A 21,596-nucleotide genomic window follows, 5' to 3' on the forward strand; every position below is an offset into this window, starting at 1 on the left:
CCTCCAAAGCTTCAGAGCAAACCCTCTGTCATCCTGCAGTTACCACAGGCTGCTGGTGGCAGTCCCAGGACTGTCCCTCACACCTACACAAGTACCACACCTCTCCACACCACACCCTCAGGTCAGTGTCTCAGCCATGGTGACAGAGTACCACGGACAGCTGACTTACTTTCTCACAGATCCAGCAGCTGCAAGTCCAAGCTCAAGATACCAGCAAATGGGGTTTCTGGTGCAGATTCTCCTCTCTCCTGTCGATGGTCCCCCTTTACATGTGGGATCCTCATGTGGCCTGCCTTCCATGTGCTTATGGAGAGCACAAAAGCGTGACCTCCTTGCAGCTGTCTATTCCTGTAAGGCCGCCATACCTTTCAGACAGGGCCTCCCCCTGATGACCTCACTGAATCCCAGTTATTTCCTTAGAGGCTCCACCTCCAAGTACAGACACATGAGGATCAGGTACTCCACATATGAATGAGGGGGGCAAAAACATTCAGTCCATGACATTGCAAGGTGGCAAGTCCCAGCCAGAGTCTCCACACATTCTAGTGGTCCCAGATTTAAAGATGAGTCTGTGCTCTGGGAACCTCAAGTCCCTCTTGAGTGATGGACAGTTTTAACTATGACTCTGATTTACTTCAAAGAGGAGATTAATGATGCTCCCCATTCCTGCTGCTGCTTTGGAGCCAGATGGATGCTGGCAGGTGCCCCTCAGCCACTCGCTCTCTGTGACCTTGGGTGACACCTCCTCAGGCCTCTCCTATCCAGCCTGAAAAACAAGAACAGTCACACTGTGCACCAGCATTGTGACAAGTGAAAAAAAGATACCTAAAGCCTCCAGGCAGAAAGCACAACATAGACTGTGTGTATAACTCCCACTTGTCTTTTACCTTGCTTACTCAGGATCAGCATGCAACCCATGTGGATTATCTGTGGGTTTCATTCTTTCCCTGGGGCCAGTGCTGAGCATGACTGGGGCCTCAGCCATATGTGCATAGTGGGTGTATTTTCTGACCCAAAGTCCAGGAATCCCAGCGGATGGCCCTGGCAGGTGCAGGTGGGGACATGGGTCAGGACATGTGGAATGAGGATTGCCATGTGACAGTCAGGACCTGTATTGGCCTTTTACATGTGACAGCCTTTTTCCCCCCATCCTCTAAACCACTGCTTAAAAGAAATCACACCTAATTCATTGAGCAAATATTTATTGAGTAAATGAGTTAAACAAAACCCGAACTGCATTTTGGGGAGATGAATTACATTTGCAAATGGCCGTAGACAAAAGCTTTCTTCCAAGCTTCTCATTTTACAGAAACGAGTTGGGTGGCCAAGTCCGGCACTGGTATATACATTAGTGAGTAATAAATGGGAAATTGTTTATCTGGACCTCTTCCCCTGGGCAGCCCTGGAATAAAAGGGCAGGGGCTCTCATTCCCAGACCAGCTCTCAGCAGTGTCCTGTTTGGTGCAATTAGAGGCACAAAGGCCCGGACACTTGGACTGAGCAAGCCCTACTATGGGAGACTGCGTCTGCCTTGTGTCCCACAGGAGAGTGCCAAGAAATGTTTGTTGGATGAGTGGCCTAAAAATTTAACCACTCTACCCAAGAGAAATGAAAACATGCAAGTCATGCGAAGACTTAAATGTGACTGTTCATAGCAGCATTATTTACAGCAGCCAAAATCTGGAAAATATACATGTTCATCAGTTGAAGAGCAGGTGAACTCAGTGTAGACTATCCCTAGTGGAGTACGATGCAGCCATAAAGAGAAGCAAGTGGCCTGTGGGCACCTGCTGTGACATGGATGGGCCGCAAAGACTGTGGCAAATGGAAGAAGTCAGATGCCAGGTCTACGTGTTTTGTGAAATAACAAGACAGCCAAATCAGTAGCGAGAAAAAGATTTGTGGTGGCCAGAGGTTGGGAAAATAATCAGGCAAGATTACAGATTGGCACAAAGACTCACTATGAAGTGATAGGAATGTTCACAGGTGGTGTTGGCTTCACAGTTCTGTAAATTAACTAAAAATCATGAATGGTACTCCTTAAACAGGTGAATTTTATGGTTATGAAAATTATGCCTTGAAAAAAGCTATAACAATAACTGTACAGATCTTATTGATTGTGATGTCATTGGAAGGTATCTCTCTGTTATCTGTGCAATGATAATCTCCTTTGCTCTCGGGAGGGTGGGACCATGCCAGCCCATGGGTAGTCTTTGATTTTAGCTCCGGTCCCCTACCTCTAAGACATGACTTAGGATGCACTTTCTAAATGCAAACTTCCCAGACATTGTTTCACAGAGTCAACATAGGTCCACTTATTCTCTGGCAACCTCAAAAAAACAAAATATATGTGTTCTCTTGAAAGTTGGAAAGAGTTGTTTTATGAGAACTTTAAGTTGAGAGTAAACGATTTACCAATTTTTTTTGCTTTCTGATTTAAATGCCTTTAAATAAATAAACATAAAAGCAGAGGCAAATTTAACGATGGGCACACTGGGCGGGTGGCCTGGGCCCCAACTTCTGAAGGGCCTCGCAAAACCCCAACTTTACATTTTTTTTAATGTAAGGGGCCCAATATTTTCTGCGCCCAGGGCCTCAGCTGACCTTAATCCATGTCTGCATAAAAGGCACCCAATACATCATCTTCTCAGGGGAAAGCAGTGGACAGCTCATGGGACAGAACTTACCTTGGTCCCAGATTGAATTGGCTCCTAAACCAAAGCTTCAGCTCACCCATCATGACCTAGAGTTTCCTTCTCCTGTGCAGACGTGACCTGCAGGTACTGCTTCTGTCTGAGCATCAGTCTGAAGGCTTTCTAACTCCCTGGCAGGAGACAGGCATCGTGTGTGGTTTTGCAGGAGGTGGGACTGATACATGGTTTCAGGAAATTGCCTGACACAGAGTTCAGGATGAACATTCGTGCACAGGTGTGGTTACATCTCACTGAGCCACGGAGTTTGCTCTGTGTACAAGAGGATGCTTTTCCTTCACATGCACTTGTGTGTGTGTGTGTGCGCGCACACACACACACACACACACACACACACACACACCTATCTCAATGATGCTCAGTGAGAGCAACTGAGCAAACAGAGCTGGAAAGAGCCCACCCGTACCCCTGTGCTTCTGAGTGACTATGTGACATAAACAGAGGGAGGTGATGGACTCCACAGCTACAGTACCTGTCAGCACAACTGTTGAGCCATGTTTAATCTGCTTTGCATTGCTCCCAGAACTGTTAGTTGGAGTGCCAGGTTAGAATGGAAGGTACAAGGTCATAAATAGAGGGGCTATGAGCGGGGAGGGGTACTGGGAGTGAGGGTGACAGATGGCAATTATGGTCATGCAGTAGTGGTCAGAGGGGCTGGGGCAGGTAGCCGACTGAGGCTGTCTGCAGCCATAAAGGGTGACATCAACAGAGGAATCACGGAACCTGCAATGTAGGAAGGGAGGGAAGATAAAGTTTCTTGCACCTGGAGATTTGACAGGCTTTCAAGAAGAGTCACTGCCTGTTCAAAATTTGTTCTCTCTAAAATCTAAGCACAAATTGGACATCTCATCACAAATGACCCTGAGAACAGTACTGCATTTCATCCAGTGAGAGGAGGGAAGGCATAGACAGACTCCCACATACCCGGACCGGATCCACTCGGCAAGCCCACTAAGGGGCGATGCTCTGCCCATCTCAGGCATCGCTCTGTTGCTCAGCAACTGAGCTTCTCTTTAGTGCCTGATGGCTGCCCATCATCAGCCATCCTCAGTGCATGATGTCAACTTGCTCCAATTGAGCCATAACTTCAGGAGGGGAAGAAAGAGAAGCAAGAGGGGGAAGGGTGGAGAAGCAGATGGGCGTTCTCCTATGTGCCCTGACTGGGAATAGAACCCAGGACATCCACATGCCAGGCTGACATTCTACCACTGAGCCAACTGGCTAGGGCCAATGCTGCATTTCAAATAGTAGAGAATAAATGCACCTGCTAACTGCATTTACTATGTCACTCTACCTGTATTCTTTGATTTTATCTTTTTGTTACAGACAGGGGTGTATGCTTTAGGCTTGACATCAGAATTTGCTCTAGTCCCTTCAGCCAGCCTAGCTGAGCATCCAATCTGCTTCATGTTTGAGCAGAGCAAGATGGTGGGTCACAGTGGGGCAAGGGGTCTCTGTCTTCCTCACAGTCCCTGAGCAGACCATGTGTCTCCCTGACCCTGACCTTTGCTTCTCTTCTCATTCAGAACCATCTGTCCTTCCTGGCCAGGCCAGCTCCTACCTTTGCTGTGCTTTTCACTGTCCTCACAGCCCACATGATTGCACTATCTCCAGAATCCCCATCACAGATCTCTCCATCATTGTTCTTATTCTTTCTGCTTTGTGGCTCTCAGATAGACTGTGTTCTGAAGAATAGAAGTCATGTTTTATATTTATTTATTGACTGCCCAACTCCTGACACAGGGCACAGGCTTCCTAGACTATTGAAATGCCCAAGGGTGCAGTGCCTTGTCCGTAGGGTTACAGAATCGCTGCTGTTCTGCAGTAGGATACATGAACGTGGGGTGAAACTAGGATGTGATCCCTATGTGTTTGCATGCATATGCATGTGTGTGTGTGTGCAGTGCAGAGACACGTTTCTGGGGAAAATGCAGCAGAAGGTCAACAGCACTATCTCTGGGTACGAAGATTACTATAGGTTGTTTTTTATTTATGTTATTTAATATTTTGGGAAGTATTTGTAAAGAATATTTTTTATTTACATGAGGTAGATCTCTAGTTAAACAGAAGTATTAGGAATGAGTAGAGTAATGAAATTGATAAGTGATTGTTATTATTAAAGGCTCAGTACAGTGAAATAGAAAGTTTGCCATGAATTAGGTTTGGGTGTTTATGATTCTTTATGGGTCTATTTCAGCATTTCCCAAAGTGTGTTCCAAGGGACACCAGCCCTACCACAGGTGTTACATTTAAGTAATAGGGGAAGCACCCACTTTATCGTTGCTTATTTGAAAATTCACAAGGTCCATTAAGCCTGAGTATTCTTGCAGCAAAGGACCCTGTCTCTGATCTACCTCACATTTTCCAAACTTTTCTGATCTTGGAATTCTTTTTTTACATAATGCCTATTAATTGCATGTTGTGCAAACAAGTGTGTTAGGCTTGCTCACTTGTTCTTTGCCTGACTGGTGCATGAACACAGGCAGCACCACATGTGTACAGTCTATGTAAGGCTGCAGGTGCTTGCCCTCAAGGGCAGCAGATTGTAGATTGTGGATTGCCTGCTGCCATTGGGAGAGGTCATTTTTTGTTACTGTTTGCTGGAGAAGGGGTTTGTTCCCCCAGCCTATTTGCTTGTCAGCCCTGAGAGAGGTAAGGGTTTTCCCTGCCTGCTTGCTCGTCTGCCTGCCATCGCAAAACTCTAGTAAATGGAGTAGCTCACCATTTTCTGGCTCCACGGTTCCTCTACCATCTGCCTGAATCCAATGTGGACCTGCCTGGCCACAGCCACCGGCCTTACATCTGGCACAGCTGGCAGGATTCGGATCAGATTAGGATGGAGCTGCCAACACCCTTGAAGGGTGGAAAAGAGGAGTGGCTGTTCCTGGTAGCTCTCCTGTTGGGGACCATGGGCTGGCTGTTTTTTATAACCTTGTGAGAGGAAACCAAGAGCTCTGTGTGAGAAGCTGCCTAAGGTCAAAAGCTCTAGAATGAGATGCAGACTGAGTGGCAACAAATGCTTGAACTAAAGCCAGTGCTGGAGAAGGAGGTCGACCATTCTCAAAAGCTGCAGTGTGAGATGTAAGCTGAACACCAATGACGCCTGGAACTGGACTGGTCTCTGGAGAAGGAGTTATGGATTTGTGAGCTCCAGTTTGCCCTGGAAGTGGAATGCTGTTGCTGACAGTTGATGAAGAAACAACTGCAGGTCCAAAAGCTGGAATCTCAGCTTCAGGCTGAGAGCTGGCAGCCACAGGAGCCAAAGCAGGCACTGAAGACAGAGCTGCATTCGAGCCAGCACAGTGGCCAGCGGGAGCAGATGTTTCTGACTCTTCAGAGGAAGAGGAGGTTCAGGCTGAAGCTGCTGTCTGCAGACTGAGATCCTGGCCAGTGGTTGCCCCAAAGGTAAAAACCCAGCAGCCAAGAGTCTTTCAGGGACAGGCACAGCCCCCTCCACAGGTGGTGGAGCACTCTGTGGTCCAGCTCTACACCCAGGCAGAGCTGATGGAGTTGGGGAGGCAATTCAGGCAGAAACCCACTGAGCCACTGGCAGCCTGGTTGCTGCAGCTGTGGGACACAGGGATGGATGGCATCATGCTCTCTGGAACAGAGATGGAGAAATTGACCACCATTACCACACACTCCTCCTTGAGGCAGTGTCTTCAGAACTGCCATGACAACCCAGGAAACCATATTCTATTAGAATGGGTGATGGCTGGTATTTGTACAGTCTGGCAGAATGCTGGAGACTTGCTGTGGGCAGTGAGTTGGTGGCAGTGCTATAGTGAACTGCCCTGGGTCCTTCAGGAACTTGGTAAGAAAAATGCTGCTTTCAACCTGGGGTCCCGTGGGCCAGATGAGGAAGTATTTATGGCTGGGATGAGGAACCTTATTCTCTGTAGTGCCCCATCAGGCCTTTTTGGGTCACTCGTGGCTATCTTGAGCTTCTGTGTGGGGCAGCCCATCAACGTGGTTACACAGACAGTGGCAGATTTGGGGGAACTGGAGATAGCATGGGACCATAAGGCTGTGAGGGTTGCTGCCCGTGCTGCCTCCCCGATTAACAAGGAAAATGGGCCTGTAAAGGTTACCTGAACACAGATGTGGGTAGATTTGATTGCAGCCAGGGCAGATAGAGGGAAATTGAATGGCAGGTCTAATAAAGTCCTGTTAGAGTTTTGGTGGTAGCTTAAGCCACAACAGAGGTTCCAGCTACTGAAAAAGCAGGGAAAGCGAGTGATACCAGCAGCTGCCAAGAAAATGGTTGGTGGTCAGGTTGCACAGTTGCAGGATTACTTGATGGAGACAACTGAGAGGAAGATCCCCCCCAAGACCCATTATCCCAGTTTGAATAGGAAGAAGGCTGAGAGATTACCTAACACAGATGGGCAGGGCGGCCTGAGGCCCCATGTGAAATTGATAATCTATTGATCACTTTCTAATGTGCAGCAGGTGTTGTCATTAGAAGATAATAGGTGCTTTCTTTTTCTTTTTCTTTTTCTTTTTGCAGTGGCAGCAGTAACAGATAAGAGAACTATCAAGGTGGCACAGACTTTGAATGTGTTTGACCCTGCCAGGCCCTGTAAACTTGCTGAGGGGCTTGGATGGGGCTTGTGGCAATGGACAGAGAGCTTATGGAAAGGCACTGAGGTCTGTTAATAAAGAGCTGTATGCCTAGTTGCCTGTAATGGACCTTTACCTTGGTGATTTGCACAGGCAGCTGGGCTATTGTAAACTGATCATGAGTGGTGTAGTGGACTCTTGGACTACAACCAGAGGGGGGCACCAGCTCCTTTGTTGGATAGACATACCACTTTTGGACAGTATGAGATACCCTGATTGGGGGGGAGCTCCAGTGGAGACCCTCTTGTATCAGGAAGCTGCTCTCATCCAGTTGCAGAGACACATCAAGGACACTTTATGGTTTCCATGGACGCAGCCCTGGACTATACAGACCCTCTCACCTACCATGAGGTAGGGGGCTAGAGATGGGCCTCAGTGCCTTGGGCAGAGTGCTCAGGGAGACATTGTGAAGGGCACCTTTGTAATTATTGTAACCATATAACTTGTGCTGTTGCTGTAGTCTGTTTATGTAATGTACCTCACTCCTCATACAGGAACCATCCCAGAAGTTACTATCATGTAGATTGTGAAGTGAGCAAACCTAAAGGGGTGGAATGTTGAGCAAACAAGTGTGTTAGGTTTGCTTGCTTATACTTTGCCTGACTTGTGCATGAGCACGGGCAGAGCCATGTGTGTATAGCCCATGTAAGGTTTCAGGTACTTGCCCTCAGGGTGGCAAATTGTAGATTGCAGACTGCCTGCTGCCATTGGGAGGAGCCATTTTTTCCTATTGTTTGCTGAAAAAGGGGTTTTTCCCCCAGCCTGTTTGCTTGTCAGCCCTGAGGAGAGAAGCGTTATCCCTGCCTGCTTGCTCGTTGGCTGTTGCAAGACTCTAATAAATGGAATGGCCCACCATCTTCTGGCTCCACAGTTCCTCTACCATCTGCCTGAATCCAGTGTGAACCTGCATGGACACAGCCATTGGCCTTACACTGTGTTACACTTGGGAAATGTTCTATCTTATTTTTAATAATGGTGTACATTTTAGTTTTGAACGTCTTCATGTTACTTAGGTATTATTAGTAGTCCCTTGGTTAAGTGATCCAGAGAGAGTAGAGAATTAGAGAATAACTTCTTTAACCCAAATGGATAGGAGCCTTTCGACAAGATAATGCCACACAATTTGGTGCTTTTCTCTTTCATCGTAACAGCTACAAATCAACAGTCATCACTTATTCTTTAATTTTAAAACATTATTTGCCAATATGAAAAACCAAGTAAGAAAACATGCCATGGGCCAGAATTTACTCAACCTTCTCCGGAGTCCATTCTTTTTTTTTTTTTTTTTTTTCTTTTTTTTTTTTCATTTTTCTGAAGCTGGAAACAGGGAGAGACAGTCAGACAGACTCCCGCATGAGCCCGACCGGGATCCACCCGGCACGCCCACCAGGGGCGATGCTCTGCCCATCCTGGGTGTCACCATGTTGCGACCAGAGCCACTCTAGTGCCTGAGGCAGAGGCCACAGAGCCATCCCCAGCGCCCGGGCCATCTTTGCTCCAATGGAGCCTTGGCTGCGGGAGGGGAAGAGAGAGACAGAGAGGAAAGCGCGGCGGAGGGGTGGAGAAGCAAATGGGCGCTTCTCCTGTGTGCCCTGGCCGGGAATCGAACCCGGGTCCTCCGCACGCTAGGCCGACGCTCTACCGCTGAGCCAACCGGCCAGGGCTCCAGAGTCCATTCTTAAGTGGGAAGTTAGTTCTGTGAAACTGCATTTTATTTCTACATGGACTTTTTCTTCATCTCCATAATTATCTTTTCAGCATGAGCTTTTGACAGGGATATGATAGTCATCGTCGAGAAATCTTCCTAACCCTTCCAAGCTCCAGAGTGGTGCAGCCAGAGGCTGTCCCGGGCTGTGGTTAAGCACCACTCCAAAGTGGGCTGGAAGCCAGTTAGAGCAAAGAAAGAGATAAGAGGGAAAGATCAACTTTTGCCATGGACACAAAATAGCAGGAGAACGTTGGCATCCATGTCTTTAAATGACAGACAGGGAGGGGCTTCTGGCCTAGACCTGGGAGCTTTCAGAGGTCAAGGCCTGTGGCCAACTCAGGTAGGAATTGGCCCCTAGCACTGTACCAGGGCCCAGGAGGACAGTAGCGCACGGAGCTGGCACAGACTACATGACCGTGTGTCCTGGAGGAGTGCACACACAGGTCACCTGCTGAAATGCTGAGTCTGATCCCGAGGTCCTGGGATGGGGCCCAAGGTTGTGAATTTCCAACAAACTGGGGGGTAAGGGCTGCTGCTGCTGCCAGTGGTGGGCCACACTTTGGGGGTTTGGAGGATAAAAAAATAAAGAAAATGTCTTCTATTTAGGTTTTCTTTCAGGAATCTTCCAAAGTCCCATCCCATCCCCATCCCCTCCCTGTCAGTGGGGTGGGTGCCTGGTCTGTTTTGTTTCATGGAGCTGCCCCCCCACACCCTCCTCCCTAGGTTACCTGGCCTTGGACATGGCAGTGGCTGTGGGGTGGGTGCCCCTTCGGTGAGGAAGGTGAGGAGCCCGCTAACCTGAGCGCCTTCTCTCTGCAGGGGAGGAGTGCCTCCGGGATGGCCCAGGCCCCGCAGAGGCCCCGGTAGTGGGGACCGGGGCGGAGGCCGGGCGCAGGAGCCGCCGCTGCTGCAGGTGCTCGGGGCCACAGCTGCGCAAGCTGAGCTGGGGCCTGGCAGTGGTGCTGTGCGTGTGCGCCTCGTGGGCCAGCTCCACGCAGCTCGCCAAGCTCACCTTCCACACGTTTGACGCACCTTTCACCCTGACCTGGTTCGCCACCGCCTGGAACTGCTTGTTCTTCCCTCTGTACTATGCGGGCCACATCTGTAAGGCAGCGGAGAGGCAGTCGGTGCTGCAGCGGTACAGGTAGGCCTCCCGCAGGCACCCCCACCCCGTCCCTATGGTGCTGCTCCCCCAGGGCTGGTGGTCCCTCCCGGTTTCAGTCACTGGGACAGGCCAGGGGCAGAGCTGACAAGTCACAGGGTCACCTGATGTCTGAGTGCGGTGGGATCTGAATTCTCCCTCCCCAGAGTGGAGAACACCTATTCCACTGCCTGGAGCTTAGGCCCTAGGAGCTCCTTCATGAGACAGGAGAAGGTGGCATCTCCTACGATAGCCTGGGGTGGGTCCCCAGAGCTTTGGGTGGCTGTCACCCTCCTCAGGCTGGGGAGGGGTGGAGCCAGGTGACTCACTGCTTCCTCGGGCTCAGCTTCCCTCAGGAACTTCTCTGCTTGCGGACCTGATTTCTTGTTCCCCATCTAACCCAGGATGCCTCCCCTTTGGTTACCTGACTGCACAGGTCTGAACACCTGGCAGTGTTGCTATCAAAACCAAAGCAGCGGCTGGATTTCGCTGAATTTATTTTCTCATGTGAAGCCCAATGGTTTGATGTCCCTTTCAAAAAGAGGCTGGAAAGTTGGCCCCAACCTTTCACCTCCCCCAGCTCTCCTCCAGAGTCACACTGTCGGTGCTGACCCTGCTTTTCACCTGTGCTGGTGGCTGGAGCTCACAGTGGACCAAAGCAGAGGCCCCCCAGGGGCTGTGTCAGCCCTGCTGGCCCATATGATTGACTCAGAAAACAAAACCAACAGGAAAGAATGCTGGCCAAGGTAGGGCCTGGACGCTTATCTTCTGTCATTCCCAGAGGTGGAAGAAAATGGAAAAGTTGAAGGCTCTCTACCTCCTCCCCACTTTACCAACAAACAGGGCCCCCTAAAATTGCCTTGTCCCCTCAACTGTCTGCTTCAAATGTCAACCCCGTTCTGAAGTTGCCTTTAGAAATCACAGGATAACTGGGAACATCACTGGGTCCAAGGAGCAAAGAAGTCTGGAAACAGAGTCCTCCAAAAGCCACTGTCTTGTCGCTGTTCATTACAGTGGGAGGTGTGAGTGCCGAACTTGTTTAATGTCAAGAGGCTGTCTGGACTGGCTCCTTTGAAAGACTGAGTTGTGAGTCAGAGCACCACTCCTAGAGGAAGGGCTTTGAGGGAGCTCAGTTGAGCACAGGTCAGCCTCACATGTCCCCTCAGTGAAAAGGATTTGGAGTGACTTTTGGAGACAAGGCATGCAGGGGCCCAGAACCGGAACCAGAACCCAGGCCTGGGCAGTCTCAATGTTGACTTAGTCAGAAATTGCTAAAGAGACACTTAATGTACCTCCTCTGAACAGCAGCCAAACACAGACTCAAACTGATAGGTTTAGAAACTTTGATAGGGCCCAAGATTGTCTTAAAGGCAAGAGAAAAACAGTGGCCTGCTCTTAGTCACAGAGAAGAGCAAATGTGCAGTAACTGGGGTATCTAACAGTTGAGCAGCCCTAAGCAAATTTGATATGTAAGTAGGAGTTTTGTCTTTCTCTAATCTGATGCTGCTGCCTCTAACAAGGGCAAACAGTGAGCTTATGTGCCCTTTCTGGACAGAAATTTACTGGGAAAGAAGGTGAAATATTCTTTCTTTGCCCCTGCAACCATGCTGGCTGCAAGAAGGCCTCCCCAAGGGGCAGTGCCATGACTGTCCCAAACATGTCTCCTAAACATGACCATCATTTACTTTAGGACAAGACAGCCCTGCTGGCCACTCAGGGCTGGCCCAGAGCACTGTGCTGAAAATAATGCAGAAGAAATCTATCTTGGTGTTTAAGGTCAAGGAAGGGAAAAAATGAAAAGTCCCTGAAGTGGATGAGTTAAACATAGGAAGACATCAACATCTGACTTCAGCACATGGTCTTCCTGTAAAAATTATCTGAACCAGGAAAACTCGAGAAAGGATTATGGGGATGGCTGAAGGACAGTGGAGGGGAGGGTCGTAATCATAACTTGACTAGGGAAGCCAGCTGAGACCTTGCCCAGTTTCTATGGTAAAGCCTAGCTTCGCCTCCTAAACAAATCCTTGTGACGGGAAGCTGTGTTAGGCTGAGCAGAGCAGCGGATGTGCCAGCTGTTTGATGGAGACATAAGTTAAGTCCTGAGCACCTTTGGAGTGGAAAGAGAAATTCCTACCAAAAAAGAGAGAGAACAACTTTCACATCACAGATTCGGTAAGTCATGACTCTGTCAATGATCAAATTGAGAGTTCTTTAAATAGACGTTAGGAGTCTCAGAAACCAAGGAAACCTGAAATCACATCTTCCATTTTTGAGCTTTGTCAAAATTAATGCCAGAGAGTAGACAATCAAGAGTTAGCTGAGGAGATGTGTCTCTGGCTAAAAGTGTTCCAGCAGGGAGCCAGGTGGTGGAGCAGAGGAGAAAGGTGGAGACCTTCTCAGAGATGGAGGCTGGGCAGATGCACCAGTCTTCTTTGTGGTCCTCAGGAAGCAATCGGACAGACGTTTCTTTTCTCCGCACCTTCTCCCCCAGGTGACTTTTTCAGGGAAAGCTAGAAAAAGCCAAAGTGGAGAGGAAGGCTTATAGTGCCTAGCACCCAGCTCTTCACACTGCATGCGCTTCTGCACCTAGAGCTTGTTGAAGGGCTGATACTGATTCAGTAGGTCTGAGTGGACCTGAGATTCTGCTTTTTAAATGAGCGTCTGAGGGTGCTGCTGTTCCCTGCCACCCCACCCCACCCGCGCTGCTCTTGGCTACAAGTTTTTAAAAATGCTGCCAATCTGACCAAATGTAGGAAGCCCCACTCACCGTACCAGGTACCAGGTGGAAGTGACAAGTGACTTGCTGGGGTTGTTTGAGCCCTAGTCCTCTGCCCCTCGTGAGGTGGGGGCAGAACTCTGTGGGCGATTCATTTAAGCTCTGGGTGCCTCTGGCACTCATTTGTAAATGGAAGGCAATGGCCATGCACCGCTTGGCACCACCTGGTTGTGTGAGCGAATGAGACACCATGTGTGCAGTGCCCTAGAAAGAGAGGTGGATTAAGGTCAGTTGAGGCCCTGGGCACAGAAGAAAAATATTGGGCCCCTTAAAAAAAAGAGAGAGACAGGGAAAATAAAAATACATGTTAACTATATATTTTAAAGTATTTTTTAAAGTCTTTATTTGTTTTTTAGAGAGGAGAGAGAGAGAGAGAAGGGGGGAGGAGCAGAAAGCATAAACTCCCATATGTGCCTTGACCAGGCAAGCCCAGCGTTTTGAACTGGCAACCTCAGTGTTCCAGGTTGTCTCTTTATCCACTGTGCCACCACAGGTCAGGCCATGTTAACCATATTTTTAAATAAATAAAAAATATTATGTACTATTAATGTTAAAATTTCACATATGAAACCAAACTTGGTGTCATTAGAAAAAATTATAAAGTTGGAGTTTTGTGGGACCCTTCAAAAGTTGGGTCCCAGAGCACATGCCTGGTGTACCCACTGTTAAATCTGCCTCTGCCTATAAACTGAAATGCTGGAAAAATGGGGGGAGCCACTCCTGCACTGTGATGTTCTCTGTGGGTGATATCAAAGAATGTCCCCATGCCTAGGTCACTGGCTGCCTTATTGTGGCCTTTGTAAACTACAGGATGGATCTTAAGAGAATGCTAACCACCAACCACAGCTTCAGGCAGGTTGCTTTGCCTTGGGAATGTCAACATGTGACCCTGCTGGCTGCACGGGGCATTCTAGCACTGCCTTCTCGTGACTGGGCGCTGCTGTTGGGAATCAATATGAATGTGAAAACCTCCAGCCCAGCTGTCCTGGGTTTTCAGCCTCACACCTGTAGTCACCCCACTGAGCACCCAAAAACATCCTAGAGGAAAGCGAGCCTTTTCCTTCCCCCAGATGATGGCCACTCCACCCTCATCTTCCTTGTTCTTGGCTGACAGCTGTCCTCAGGGACACCCTGAGGAAGCAACAGTGCCCAGGGGAATCTGGACACAAAGATGCATGTGGGCACTGCAGACACTACGGGTATGACCTGAAGGGGCTCAGCTTCGGAAGTCTTCACAGCTGGGTGCCTGGGGGAGGTGCAGGGAAGAGGCTGTGTCAGGTCCATGGCTCTGGAGAGGATGTCAAGGGCAGGCATAACAACACACAGACTCTCAGTCCCTCTGACCCCAGGACAGGAAGACCGCACTCAGATCCCAGAAATCAGCCCCAGCAGATCTGGGGCACCTGCATTTGTCTGGCGGCATTTCTACTCTAGTGACCTCTTTTCATAAGCAAATCACGCAGCTGCCAAAAAAATGAACAGAACACTGATGACAGGTGTTCTCTGCCTTTTGTAACAGTTTCAGGCTCCCATAAGCTAGCCAATTAATCCTGTTTCAGAAACCCTGAGAAGCATCTAAGCCCAGAAGGGAAGAGAGCAGTCTTGATGCCTTTCACCAACTGTCCCAAGGGCCGCGTGTGTGTGTGTGTGTGTGTGTGTGTGTGTGTGTGTGTATGCGCGCGCGTGTGTGTTGTGTTTGTGTGTGCGTTTGCCCGCGTGTGCACAGACTTGCTTGGAACCATAGGATTTCTCACAGCTGTAATGTTCAAAGTGTAAGGTACAGAGTGGGTGACTGCAGTCTGGTGATTTGTTCTTTCTGGTAATGTTATGGTGCCTCTTTCCTGGGTGGGGCACTAGGGACACAATTATAAGTGTCCCCCAGCCCATTCAGAAGCCTGCAACCCAGTAAGGGAATCAAAAAGCCAAACAAGGTCAGGGCCAGTGGTGGGACTCAGCCAGTTTGCACCCATTCGGCGGAACTGATACCTAATTTTTTGTTAAGTTCAGCGAGTGTTTGCTTTACAGCAACTTAATTTCCGGGATAAATAACCCTTTGGGACACATTTTCTGATGAAGGTTTCTCCTGGGCTGGAATATGGAGCCATACGCTAGCAAGAAAAGGACAGGGCCTAGAGTGTGTCATCTAACAACCAGCAGCCGGGCTGGATGGAGCGAGCAGTATGCCCACTGTCTGAGTTTGGGGGAGAAAGATGTAAGTTGTTTTGAAAGAATTTGCATTGGCTACAGATAAAGGGGTGGAAAAGGTGAAGCAGAGAAAGTTCTGAGAAGCACAGTGGCGCGCGCGCGCGCGTGTGTGTGTGTGTGTTTGTGTGTGTGTGTGTGTGTGTGTGTGTGTTTGGGCTGCAGGGGGATGTGCTGCCCCGTGACCAGAGGCACAGACCTTACTATTTCTTCCTTTATGTGTGATTCTTAATCATAGAATTAAAACTATTGATAGTTTGCCAACTCATAAGAATATTGAAAGTAAAAAATCTCACCACATTTAGGAAAAAGATCCATTTGCATAAAGATCTCAGAAGATGAAAAAGGGCCTTTGGAGATTTCTCTTAACGAAATTATCCATATTATTGAAAAGGCCAAAGATGCTTACAGAAGGGACATGTGACCCTTTGTTCTCTTCAGTCCCAGACCTCTGCATAATCGCTACCAGGAGAGGAGAGCCGTCACTCCTCCCTCATCTCATCTCAGGGAGCATGGAGGCAGTGCCTGGGCAGGATGGACTGACAGGGAACAAGAATGCTAATAGCCTATGCATAGAAACTGTGATAAAATGATGGGAAAGCAGGCTGGCCATTAGACAGCTTAGGTCTGAAACCCACCTTTGCTTTTATTTGACTAGATGGTCATAGGTTAGTCACCAAAACCTCTAAGCCTCAGTCCTTATCTGTTAAATGGAGACCCTAAAATCTACTTCTGAGGGCCGCAATCAGGATTGCTCTTCTTCAAGACTCAAAACTACTGCATAGATCTTGTTTTTGAACAGAACAGAGTTCAAGTTTAAATAAAGTTAAATAGTATATATAAGAACCTAAACTGTACTTCATCCAGAGGTTTCCTACCCATCTTTGCTTGATTCCAAATGTGAATCCCCAAACTAACATAAACCCTGGTTCTTGCTCTCTGCAGATAAGATGATGATGATGGTGATGATGGTGGTGATGGTGTTATGGTGATGGTGATATGATGGTGATGTTGATGATGATGGTGGTGGTGGTGATGCTGATGGTGATGATGATGATGATGGTGATGATGGTGGTAATGGTGTTGGTGATGATGATGGAGAACATTTTAGCCACACATAACTGAGTCTTTCTCCTCATGAAGATTCAGATAAGTCATGTTGCCAGTGTGGAGCTCACAGCAGAGAGGACAGAATCATGCCCTGTCATCATTTTGGGCTGTTGGGGAGGGGCATTCCTCGGTGAACTTTGAATAAATTTGACAGGAAAAAGAAGATAACTCATGTGGTATATGCCATTGTCATGTCATTCTGGAACATGTGCTGAAGCAAGGCAGAAATGCAATGTGATTCATTTGATAGAAAGCGATGTCCTGTCAAGCTCTTGATACTATTTTCAGGGTTTTTTTGAAAGCTAATAAAATGGGGGTCAGGGTGAATGCAGATACTGTTCAGATGCTAAAGCAGAGGTGCCCTTGTCATGTCACTTTTATTGTGCTGACACTGTGTTTGCCTTAATCATATAAAACTCTTAGCTAGATTGTAATGGCTGACCCTGTCCATAGGAGTGGATGTTATAATGTCTTCCAAAGCACTGGCCCGTTCCTGCCCTGTAGTGAGCACATGTTAGTGCTGTACCTATACCAGGCCGAGGGATATGGAGAAGAACAAGGCTATGTGGCAGAGGGAAGAGGGCTGGTTCAAGTTCTCACATCCACCACTTACAAACTGTATGACTTTGGGTAACTTATTTATAAATGCTCCTTTGCTTCAGTGTTCCCATATTTAACACTGGGGCCAATCATGCATATTTCCTCAGACCAGCTGCAAGATGTGGGTTACTCTATGCAAGTCACCTTGCCTGGGACTTTGCCATTGCTCAGTGCTGCATTAGTGGTGGTCACTGCTCCCCTGCTGCTGGCGTGATGATGGTCATGGTCGTGGTGCCTAAGTGGCACTCTCTGTCTTAACAGCCTCACTATACCTGCCAGGTTTCTTTAAGCTGTTTCATTTCTAATGGAACACAGAGAAAAGGGACTTCATTGCATTTGCATTTTTCTCCCACATTCTTTCATTATAATACAGTCCTCATAGGCTTTCCTCAACTAAGGAATTGGCAGCCTCCGGATAATCACTAGAAATTTTTATGCCTGGTTTTCAAAGCAAAATCAAACCAAATCCTCTTATGTAGACAGTGCCTATGATGAGTGATTCACAGGGTGACCAAAACACAGTTTACTTCAAGCCTGAGCCAGAACAGACTGGGCCCCGTGCCCAGGCACCCTTGGACCAATCCTCCCTGCCACCCTCCATCCAAACCCCTGCAGGTTCCGGCTGAGCAGGATGGGGATCTGAAGCTGAGGGTCCTGGGAAATTCCAGGTGGGTTTTCTAGCCTAGGTCACCATATCCCAAGAGAGACCCCAGCTATTTGTGTTCCCTACTCTTAGAACCAGTGGACCTGGTCCTGGGAAGCTCTCAGCCATTAAAAGTGCATGTTAGTTTGATGTCATACCCTATTTCATCTCGATGACTTTGTCACAAAGGACAAAAATCAGACTGACCAGAGTAAGCTGCCCTTTCTGATATTTGTGCAAATCCTATTCTTGTGCTCCCTGACCTTTTTAAATAAAATTATGGTAATTACATTTACCTCCTTGGCTGCTTTCTGCTTCAAGAAGAGCAAAAACAAATGATTTATGTACTTAATGCAACACTGAGTACATTGGGATCCTCACTTGCTTTTCCACTTTTCTTGTCTGAGTGCCTCATTTTATGACACTCAATTTAATGAGTTGTTCTCAGTCTACATACATTATTAATTTATAACAAAATAAATTAAAAGCACTGGAAACTACAACTCCCTCACTGCAGGAACACATCATTAGAACCATTTTATGCCATTATTTTGCAACATGCTTCGCTTGGGTTGGGAAGAATGAATGTGTTGTTGTTTTTTTAATTTTTAATTTATTGATTTCAGAGAGACATAAAGGACAGAGAGAGAAACACCAGTTTGTTGTTCCACTTGTTTATGCATTCTTTGATTGACTCTTGTGTGTGCCCTGGCCATGGGTCAAACTGGCAACCTTTAGTGCATCGGGATGACGCTCTAACCAGCTGAGCTATCGGCCAGGATTAGATGGGAACTTTTTTAAAAGAAAGGCTTGAAGTTCTCCACTAACAGAATGGGGACAAGCTTGTTAATATTTTATTACGATTTAGTGTTGGGGGATTGGGTTTTGTAAATGTGTTTTGGTTATTTTTAAGCATCTGGTTTTATGAAAGTTGGTGTGTTGCACCCAGTTCAGAGAGGGCCCTTGTTTCCTGGTAAAGATGTTTTCTCTCATGTAAGGAGCAGTGGAGTGAGGAAAGTGAGTACATATGCATTTTGTGCAATGCTTTTGGGGGGCACTTGAGGTTAAACAGATCTTCCTTAGAAGGAGGGTCGGAGCCATGCAATATTGCTGTCCACACCCCCGGCTTGCAGAAGTCCTAAGCCAACTCCTGGCTTTCAGTAGCTTTGAAACCATCCTGCAGCAGAAGTAGGGGCTAAGAGACCCCAGCTTCTCTTGCCACAGTGTGGGCTTGTAAGAAGATCAGACATATCTCCCAGCCTCCCTTTAAAGTTGAGCCAGGTAACTTCTCCATAAAGTGACATGTGTCAATCAAGGCAGATAAGGAGCAGGTGGGCATTCCTACCTGCCTCTTCCCTGCTGCACTAGCTGCAGGCACAGGAACCCCAGGACCCGAGGGAAAGAGCCTCAAACAACATGGCTCAGAACTGAACATCTGTTGGGCCAGCCTCTGAACTGGAGGTATGACACAGCACTGGCGTTATGCTAATCAATACAGTCCCCATCCTCCCACTGAAGCCTGCAGAAGTGGAGTCTACCCGAAAACCTGTGGCCTTGGCTATGCTCACTACTCAAAGCTTCCATATGATTTTATGTTTTTTCCACATAAGAAAAATGTTAAAAGTATATCTGGACAAAAAATAGCAGCCTCTGCATACAAGGACAGGGATCGTGTCTGTCTCACTCACCTGCAGGTCCCCAGCACCAACCTCAGTGCCTGGCACAGAGTGCACACATGGTCGATGCAGGAAGGAGGATGTCATGCGGGCACCATCAGTGCTGTCGTCAGAGCAGACTCGCTGAGAGTGGCTCTCAGAAGGCAACCTCCATAGCAACAGCCCTGGAAGAGACTCTCATCCTTACATCAAGCCATTCCCCTCCCATCCAGAACATAAACAGATCCAATTCTGAAAGACAGCTTTAGTTATAAAGCAGTTTGAGAAAGAGAAGAGAGAGATCAAACATATTTTCAGAAACTAGTCAGGTCTGAAATGAGAAGACTCCCACTCAGGGGGATGCCCCTTCTGCTCATTGAAGCTTGAGTAAAAACCCATCTCATGAAGGTTCAATGTGGCGTTCAGACTGGCTAGAATTTCACATTCCCTTAACACTGCACTCTCACTGCATCCCAGAGAAAGGAATTTAGGAGATTTTTGCATTTAAGGTTGTAAGTAAGAGTCTTTCAAACATTTAACCTACTATGAGACTTGAGAATTTATATCTGTTCTGGTTACTTTCACTGTTGAAAAAGCTCCCAAACTTAATGGCACAAGCAGTCCTTTTGTCATATTCTGGGACTCTGTGGCTCAGGAATTCCAACCAGGCATCAGGGATGGCTTTTCTCTGCAATGTGGTATCAGGTGCTTCCTCTAGGGAGATTTGTCAGGGGGAGTAATATGACAGCTGGGGGCTGCAGTCACCTGGCACCTTCCCTCAATGTCTGGCTGTCACCTGCTGCCTCAGCTGGGGCTGCCAACCTGAGCACCTGCACAGGCCCTCTTGGTGGCTGGGCTTCATCACAGCCTAGTGGCCCACGGTAGTCAGACTGCTCTCCTGAAGGCACAGAGACCCAGTGCAAGTATCTCAGTAGACAAGAGGCCTGGTTCCTTTTGGTACTTAGCCTTATAAGTCACCAGTAACGTATCTACTGCACTCTTTCTGTCAAATATGCCCAGTTTCAAAGGGTTCATAGATCTACCCCTCAATGGGATATGGAAAATAGGATCTGCCACAACACCTAGAGCAAATACAGGTGGGAGAGTGGCTGACTCGAATGGTCAGAGAGAGGAAGTGTCCCAGGTTATGTGAAGCGGCTGACTGGAGGCTTGGGATCTGAGAGGCAGGAGGTTGAGCGGCTCTGGAGGAAGATTCTACTGGGAAAGTAGCTGATCCTCAAGGACATTCTCTGCACTGACCTGGGGCAGAGGCTGGAACCCTGATCTTTCCTGATGCTGGGGACGTGGGCCTGGCTCACCTGCAAGCCCACCTGGACACCAGGGTCTCCATGCTCCAGCTCTACCCCAGACCTCTACTGCTACCTCGGCCGTGTCCTTCCTCTGTTCTCAGAGGACTTTTATCAGGAAAGCAGAAAATAATGTTAGCCTGGACAGAGAGGGCTGGTGGAGTGACAATAAGTGACTCTGAGAGGGGCTTTGCTTGGGGCCCGCCAGGGAATGAGAGCAGAGACATGGGTGTACACTGCCCAGAGTCTCCTCAATTTTTCCCTTCTAAATATATGGGTTTTATGCAAATTACACTGAAAGACCACAGTGTCACAGGCCACTGACAATACAGTACATCCTTTCATGTAATGAATTGCCAGGAGACTTTGCATTAACAAACCACATGCAGGACGAACAGGCCCTCACGTAGCTCAGGTGTGATAAGGGCACCACTCCAGAGGCAGCAGGACAGTGGAGCCGCGGGCGTGCCAGGGCTCTGGGCTGAGCGCTGGGAGAACGGGGCCTCTGAGCTGTGAGTCTTCGGTCAGGCGTGTGGGTGAGGATTAAGGCCGGATGGTAGTGCTGTTGTAGGAACCAGGGCAGGTGGCAAACATAGCAGCATGTGATGGGCTCAAAGGGGCAAAAACTGCAGTGGAGTCTCGGGGCTGAAAACCAAGGTGTAAAAGCAAACAGGGTGCAGGGCTGGCTCTGCCGTGGCTTCCAGCGCTTTGAGGCTCCATGCCTGAGCATACGGGCACCAGCGTTGGAGCAGAAGAGAGGGAGAGAAGAGGGAGAGATGTAGCAATAGTTTTAACTTTGTCATTTGATAGGTTAGTTAGTTGGTTGATCAGTTGATTGATTTGGGGTTGGTTGGCTAGTTTTTGTTTTGGGGGTGTTTGACATAGAAAAGCTCTGGTTTTGCTCAGAAGGTGCTGTTCTTCCTCCCAATATTTCTGTTCCTCTTGGTTGTGGTGAACATATTGTCATCCCATATCCCTGCCCTCCCAGAGTCATGGACCCCCACTCAGAGTGGAGGCCAGGTGGAAGGATCACCTGTGTGACTGCAGTGTGGACTCGCAGATACATGTGAGGTGTAGTCTGGTTCCTTCTGATGGACTAGTATCAGGAGGAGGGCGAAGT

The 21,596-nt window shown here is 48.2% G+C and overlaps 1 protein-coding gene across 2 annotated transcripts in view; it reads left to right on the top strand.

Annotated features, from left to right (window-relative positions):
* The window catches only part of SLC35F3 (solute carrier family 35 member F3), a 99,084-nt gene that overhangs the window by 22,912 nt on the left and 54,576 nt on the right, over positions 1-21,596 (top strand). For both annotated transcript variants that reach the window (XM_066382306.1, XM_066382314.1), the window contains exon 2: positions 9,862-10,186. In XM_066382306.1, the coding sequence (XP_066238403.1) occupies positions 9,862-10,186 (325 nt within the window). The remainder of the gene's footprint in view (positions 1-9,861; positions 10,187-21,596) is intronic.

This window comes from Saccopteryx leptura, chromosome 1, assembly GCF_036850995.1.
Source record: "Saccopteryx leptura isolate mSacLep1 chromosome 1, mSacLep1_pri_phased_curated, whole genome shotgun sequence".
Lineage (NCBI taxonomy): Eukaryota > Metazoa > Chordata > Mammalia > Chiroptera > Emballonuridae > Saccopteryx > Saccopteryx leptura.